Genomic DNA, 7975 nt, shown 5'->3' on the forward strand with positions numbered 1-7975 from the left:
AAAATCTAAAACTTTACAGAAGATAACTTACCCGAGTGAAGAATAAAACAAGAGATAATCGAGGTCAAAGTGTCTTGAAACTTGAAAGTCAAATCGAAAGATGAAACTTGAAGAAGAACATAAAAAATATCAAAGAGAGCAGCTTGGGAATGATAGTGGTTGATAATGCAGGAATGTTTTAGGGTTAGGAATGTCTTTTAATTAAATAAAAGACTCCAAAAATCGTTTATTTGGTAAAATCTAGATTAAGGAACCGAATCACGAAATTATGATAAAATCGAATAAATTAACCTATGGATTTCGGATTGCTTAACAAGAAAATGAATGTGGATTTGTTACAACATCAGAGTACATTGCTTGATCCTTTATTTTAGTTATTTGGGTTGGTTTAGGGAAGATTTAGCATTGAAAAAACAAGTCAAAAAATCCTATAGACGAGATTTTGGTTGCATATCGCGATATCTCGCGATAAATGTCACACCCTCAAATTTCTACTAACAGGGTTTACCGCAAGGCGCGTGACATACCAAGATCTAGCCACTTGTCATACTGAACAATCATTTAATAATGAAAATAACATTTATTATCACTCATTAATATGAGAAAATACAGTTACAGTGTAAATTGTGTTTGTGGAAGCGTAAATGTGAACATTTTAAAAACAAATAGTTACATGCTCAAACATGTGCAACCCATTCGAGAGCAATACAATGTAAAGTAAATATCCATTCTATAATGAAACTCCAAACAAATGCATGCACGTGCTCCATAACTTACCTAGTAACCTGGCAAGTATAAATACTCAAGGGTCAACACGAGGTTGGTGAGTTCATAAGTTATAGTAAAAAGTAGTATGTATAGTATATGCAGTATATGTAGCATAAGTAGTGTATGTATAAGTAGATTTAGCAATTTTCAAATATACCAGGGTAGTAACCCATTTACAAGCTACTAGACGTTTGAACCGAAGCTGACTGTATGCATGCCTTCTTACAAGGTCTATCACAAAACACTGGCGCGTGTATGTTACGACAATTTACACCCGTCCGACCTCTAGTCGAGTTATAGCAGGTGGGGTTTCCAAGCCCACTAGTACTACTTAAATTTCCCCGCGATCCCATCCTAAAAGTTTAAGGTATGTAAGGACTTTAAGTGATTGAGGGAATCTAGTATACAATTGTGATATATAAGAAACTACATAAATCCAGAATAAGTCGCCGCATTTTCCTCCAGAAAACCAGCATGTAAGTATGTCCATGTTTTCTCCCGAAAACAAGTATATGCAAATGTTTTGTGTTTCCCATCTAGAAAACAAGTAAGGAAAATGTTTTTTGTTTTCAATCCAGAAAAAAAAGGAAAATGTTTTGTGTTTTCAATCTAGAAAACAAGTATACGAAAGTAATTTTTGTGTTTTCAATCTAGAATAAAAAGTAAGGAAAATATTTTGTGTTTTCAATCCAGAAAACAAGTATACGCAAGTAGTTTAGTGTTTTCTCTCCAGAAAACAAATAGGAAAAAGCATAAACTCACCTGGTGTCGCATGTAATAGACTTTTCTCAAAACCAAAGGAATGCACTTGACTCGTTAATTGCTACCTAGTACAAGTGCTTAAGTTATGAGAGCCTGCTCAGCAACACATGACTCTTAGACCCATGTAAGGGCTCGCACACAAACATAAACTTGACCCGACGACTCGTTGGTGATTGCAATCAATGTTGATAGTTCTAAGTTGTTCTAACATGCGTCCTATGTCACACCATGATCAAAATATCAAGCAATTGTCAAGAATTTCAAAATCTGATCAAGTAGTTTTCAGGACAGAATTTCGCATGTGCATTCTAATTTATTTAACAAAGTATTACTCAGAAATAAATCCCACAAATATTACCACAGAAGCATGCTTGGATTGGGTTTCTCAAGATATTTTTATTATATATTTCCTTTGTGTATTCACCATAAATCAATCATCATAGGAGGGGGGGGGGGTTACAAATAACTCATCAGATTGCATAACAAAAAGTATAGACATGGTTACCTACCAAAATAAACCAATTCAAGCAAGGCCAATTGAGTTAGAATCCTAACTCAAAAGTTGAAGTTCCAGATGTAGAACCAACCCATTTGGCTTTGTCAATCTCAAGTTATGATGTCGGGAAGTTAGATCAGAAAACATCTTCCCGAATAAGATTGGACACACAATCTTGTAAAATCATAAAACCTATCTTATGTATTTCCAAAAATTACAAATCATAACTTTCTGGAAACTAGACTCGACGAAATATATCCTAGAATCAAGAATATATTAAACATTGTCGTTTATCATCAAGTTACAGTCAAAACAATAAGTGAGTACAATTCTGCCAACATTCTGATTTCAACAAAGCTCGATCAATAATCATGTATACGACAACCTAATGTTCTAATACACCAATAAACTAACAAACATCATCACAAACATCATAAAACATCCATATTACATAAATATTTCATATCCTATTAGGTTTTTAATGTGCTTGAAGTAGTTTAATATTTATTAACTAAATTAACTAAAAATAAACACTAAGTAATACTCTTGACTCTCTAAAACTCAACTAAACTACTAACCGGCAAGTGAACCGATTGACTCTAGTAAAGCTAAGTAAGTCCAGATATCGAACCCACGAGACTCTCTAAATTACGTTTATTAGCTAATTAGACTCAACTACAAGACACGACTTATTATTTATATTTGTTTGGGGGATTTTTAAAATACTAATTTAATACAATAATTAAAAACTAATTAAGAAAACAAGTAATTTAAACGAAAACAAATTTTATTATTTAAAATACGATGATGATGATGAGAAAACTACTTAGGCTAGACTCCCTTAAATTTCAGTAATGACTTGACTCGGGAAAATATTTAGTTATGGACTGGGATCGGAAAATAGACACTTAAAAAAAACCCAAATAGGACCTTGACCCTTTTCAAGAGAAAACCTATGGATTTCTAACAAGTTTTAACGCACATCAGTATTAAAAATCAAGTTCGCTTACGGTCACCCAATTGTTTATAATTTAGTTCCTTTATACGAAATCCTACCTTACAGCGCGGAAATCAAAGACAATTTACTATACTTAATTGATTTGATAAACAATAATAAATAATCAATCCTAGATGGAATCCTTACAAAGAAATAAATCTAGCAAGATTAAATAGTAAAGACTTATCAATAATCTAGCACTTTACAGATTTTAGATTAGCAGCACACTTAGGTTTATTTAACAATATTATTCCTATGATCTTATCGCGAAATCAAATCATAAAATAATCAAGAACACAAAGTAATTGACCTAATAGCAATCCTATCATATGACAAACAATAATCAAGGAAAACTATGGAATAAAACTCATCAAACATCCTAAGCATCCATACGCATCAATTAATTATAGACAATCTTTTACTAAATCATAAAAACCATAACGTAAATAATCCCAAATCAAATCAAAACGTCAAGATAAGTTCATCATAAGCCTAGGCAGTCTATAACGTTTAGCCTAGCATCTTAAAATTAAATGAAACAAACAAGTAAGAATTCATGGTGATAAAATAATGAAAACGAAAGAAATAACAGATAGAACCCGTGTTCTTCGCCTTCAACAAATACGCGCAACACCAGCTGATTCTTCGACTCCAAAGCTGTCGGAAACTCGTCTCGGTCGCCTTGGAACTCACCAAATTCCGATGTGGGGTTAAGGTATGATTGATGGTGAGTTTAGGGGTCTTTATATAGGCAACAAGGATCCAAAAATAGGTTAAGACGGTTACGAAACAAAGATTATGGAAGTCTGGACACCACCATACCACGCCGCGCTGCGCGGCGGGCCTCCCCTCCCTCGTCGCGTGGCGCACCGACCCAAGGGGGGGGGGTCTGGTTAGTTCTGCTGGTCCGGTTCACTTCCTGGTTCGTTTCTTGACGCGTCGGTTCTCCAGTTTGGCTTGTTTTTGCTCGTTTTTCTCCCTCTTTTCACCGGAATTATAACCCGAAACCTAAAACATAAAACTAAGTTAGTAGTATACAAATCTTACGAGAAACCGACCAAAACTAATAAAATATTAAATAAAATATACACGGGATTAACGAATAATAAACGTTATATCAAATATCCCCATACTTAACCTTTTTTCGTCCCTGAAAAAGTCTAATTGCAACGGGATCAGAATCGGAGAAATACAGTCTAACAAACATATAGATTATCTTAAAAATTTTTTAGAAACAACACAAAAACTGCGATTACCGATATTGTTGTCCACTTAAACCCATGCCTTTTGTCTTTACCGGGACAAGTAAGATCCAATTATTATTATTATTATTATTATTATTATTATTATTATTATTATTATTATTTTTATTATATAATCTAGTGGAACCCACAATCAAGACCCGCTTTATTTTAGATTTTACCGGATCAAACCACCCCAACTTGACTTAAACTCATAATAGTAGATTAAAACATTGTTGCACATTTTTCATAAATAGCTAAGACGATCAAGGATATTGTTTATCCACCTAAATTTAAACATCAGAGTATACCAAGCAGCCATTAGATACGATTAAGGTTCAATTTATTCAACTGACTAGCAAGTGTTCCCCACTACATGACATACCCCCGTTATCAAGCAATACCCCGGACCCATTACCACACGTGATTTTACAAGTTTCCATCTGTAGGTTTACATACGTCGTGTCTCTAGTTGATCATGTTCTTAATGGTATGGGACGCAAGTAAGAGGACCACATATGACTAACAGTGGGATGATCACTGGATCATCAAGATTTTACTTCACTGTACTTGATGTAAGTGAGTGTAATGATTGCAGTAAACTGCGGGTTTATGCTTAAAAGCTTTTATTTGATTAAATATCCGAAGATACCCAGATGAACAACCGTAACAATACCCGTGGTTTCTGAACCTGAGGCATTCCATCAACACAGGATTTAAGGCTATAAAACCATATGCCTATGAAGTGTTAACCACTAAAGCTAGAAGTGCAATTTTTAAGTTTATATCACATGCTACACGGTATACTTTAACGTTTAAACCTACCCAAGCATCGTATGATAGCGTATTCAGATTTCTTTAAAATTCTTAATTTTCTACAATTGAACTAAAAATGAGGCTTAAGTATGGCAGACCTTTCATCTCGTATTTTATACAGACTCAACATGTATCCCACTAAAAATCATATTTTTCGATAAAAACCAACTATCAAACTTCCCTTTCATTCTCAAGGCTGAGCCTACCGAAACATCCCAAGTTAAGTGCGTGTTCTTTAACTATATCATATTATTAGTAGTTTGAAAAACCATTTCCCGATAGGTATCCTCATCTCCCATTTATATGCAAAAAGAAACACATTCAAGGGACATTTTTCAATTTTTTTTATATAAAAACAAGTTAAAAACATGTGTTCCTATCCCCACACTTAAAATTTGCATTGTCCTCAATGCAGGGACGGAACCACGACTCAAAAATTTTAAAAATAAAACCTAAAAATACAAAAAATAAATAAGAATAAAACAAAGCTAAAAAAATTAAAAACTAAAAAATATAAAAACAAAGTAAAAAGGAAAAGACTTAGCTGGTAATATGCGCATGAAGTATGATGCTGAAGTCTTCTTCCATAAGTGCCCTCCATCTCCGAACATGCTCAACAACCAGTATCTCCTTTCTCTCGTACATGAACGGAAGCGGCAACAATACAAACAATATCTAAATATTCATCTTATCAACTTGATAGATTTAATTATTCAAAGTATGTAACAAGACCAACCAACCAACATAATAAAAGAAGCAAATAAATAATTAGAAAAGTATACGGCTTCTGCTGCTTCATCCCCACACTTGATTATTGCATTATACTTCAAGGGGATCTTCACACCATCTTCTTTCAAAACTTATAAAAACTTAAAAATAAAGAAAAACTACAAAAACTACGTTAGTGACTCAAGGAAAAAAGAAAATAGAAATAAAAATAGGAAAGAATATATAAACTCTACACTTGAGTTTTCACTCAAGAACCACGTGTGACAATTCACTGCGACGGATCGAGAGGAGTGTCCTCCCCCTCGATAGATTCCTCCGGTCCTCCAAGATAGTGCTTTAAGAGATGACCGTTCACTTTCCAAGACGTTCCATTATCTGGATTCTCTAACTCCACCACTCCATTCGGGAAGACCTCTTTCACCAAGTACGGTCCCGACCACTTTGATTTCAACTTTCCTGCAAACAACTTCAAACGAAAGTTAAATAATAGTACTTTATCTCCTTTCTTGAACTCTTTTCCGCCTTTCAAACGCCGATCGTGTAACGCTTTCGTCTTTTCTTTGATGTTCAACGATCGAGAATATGCTGCATCCCGAAGCTCTTCCAATTCATGAATTTGAAAGTATCTTTTCCTCGCGGCTTCGGTAAGATCGACATTCACCGTCTTCAACGCCCAATAAGCACGATGCTCCAACTCCACCGGAAGATGACAAGATTTATCGTAAACAAGCATAAATGGTCTGGTACCCAACGGAGTCATGTATGCGGTTCGGAATGCCCACAACGCATCATCTAACTTCTCCGACCAATCCTTCCGACTTGCCCCAACCGTCTTCTCCAAAATCCTCTTCACCCCTCGATTTGCATTCTCGACTTGACCATTCGTTTGAGGGTGATAAGCAGTAGAGGTACAATGAGTAACCCCATAACGAGCTAACGCTTTCTCCATGACGGTATTGCAAAAATGAGTTCCCCGATCACTAATAATATCTCTCGGAATACCAAAACGAGTGAAAAACTTCTTAAGAAACCTCACAACAACTCGTGCATCATTCGTGGCCAACGCTTGGGCTTCCACCAACTTCGACACATAATCAATCGCCATTAAGATATAGTTATTACCGTTCGATGTGGGAAATGGTCCCATGAAGTCGATGCCCCAAACATCAAAGATTTCAAGAATTTGTATGGGGTTTTGAGGCATCTCATTCTTGGATGAAATATTACCTGTTCTTTGGCACGCATCACAAAGCTTCACAAACTCTTCCGCATCTTTAACAATTGTCGACCAATAGAACCCACTATCAAGCACCTTCTGTGCGGTAGCATGCGCACCATGATGACCTCCAGTCAACCCCTCGTGAACATGCTTTAAGATATCCCAACCTTCCTCTTTCGTCACACACCTCCTCAGATGTAAGGCCCCGTTCCCAGTAACCCTACTTTGGTGTTGGATTTACTCATAAACACAGTTCTAAAATCAGAGTTAATTAAAACTTTCGTGAAATAATTTAAAACTTCAAACATCACATTATAAAACATTCATTTTTGTCTTAACATACAAATTGTCTTTCCATAAATATTAATTAAAACATTCATGACACTTCTTCGTAGATGCCAGTCTCTTTCGTTCATGCCATGTGTCCCTCCTCAAGCCAGCTGCCTCAACCTATTTGCCTGCGTGCATACTAGAAGTCAGCTACGCTGAGTGAGTTCTAGTTATTCAATTAACATACATAACATTCATACCATACTCATACGTGTCCGTAGATACGTATTCATACCTTATTTACTATTAGTTCTTTCATACATACTTTTACATGCATACGTTCTTAAATACTTTCTTTCATAAAACCCTATGGTATACCATAAGCTATTCTATCTTAAACATCACAGATATTATAAGGGTCTGGTCCCTAACATCACAGATATTATGAGGGTCTGGTCCTATCATCTCAGATATTATGAGGGTCTGGTCCCTATCATCTCAGATATTATGAGGGTCTGGTCCCTTCTGTCTTGAATAACCATACCTTTATCACACGTGCATACTTTACCTATCTTCTAGTTATAAATATATATATACATACTCGTTCATACAATCATTATGTAACAATACATTCAATTCACCATCATACACGTATCATACACTTTACCAATCAAGTA

At 35.3% G+C, this 7975-nt stretch overlaps 1 protein-coding gene across 1 annotated transcript; it reads right to left on the reverse strand.

Annotated features, from left to right (window-relative positions):
• Positions 1-6077: 6077 nt before the first annotated feature.
• Positions 6078-6914, reverse strand: LOC143600995 (uncharacterized). Its single transcript, XM_077078523.1, has 2 exons — positions 6732-6914; positions 6078-6656 (listed from the first exon to the last, which is right to left on the reverse strand). The coding sequence occupies exons 1-2, from the start codon at positions 6912-6914 to the stop codon at positions 6078-6080; spliced, it is 762 nt and encodes a 253-aa protein (XP_076934638.1).
• Between the last annotated feature and the right edge of the window lie 1061 nt (positions 6915-7975).

The sequence above is a fragment of the Bidens hawaiensis genome, unplaced genomic scaffold (genome assembly GCF_021521415.1).
Source record: "Bidens hawaiensis isolate Kalapana, Puna unplaced genomic scaffold, B.hawaiensis_p1.1 tig00055188_1, whole genome shotgun sequence".
Taxonomy (NCBI): domain Eukaryota; kingdom Viridiplantae; phylum Streptophyta; class Magnoliopsida; order Asterales; family Asteraceae; genus Bidens; species Bidens hawaiensis.

What these genes read in the sequence shown, in the direction of transcription:
- LOC143600995 (XM_077078523.1), bottom strand. Translation starts at nt 6,914, where the DNA reads ATGGCGATTGATTATGTGTCGAAGTTGGTGGAAGCCCAAGCGTTGGCC. An exon ending in AAGCGTTAGCTCGTTATGGG is followed by an intron (nt 6,657 to 6,731) that starts GTTACTCATTGT and finishes CGAGGGGTGAAG; the next exon opens with AGGATTTTGGAGAAGACGGT.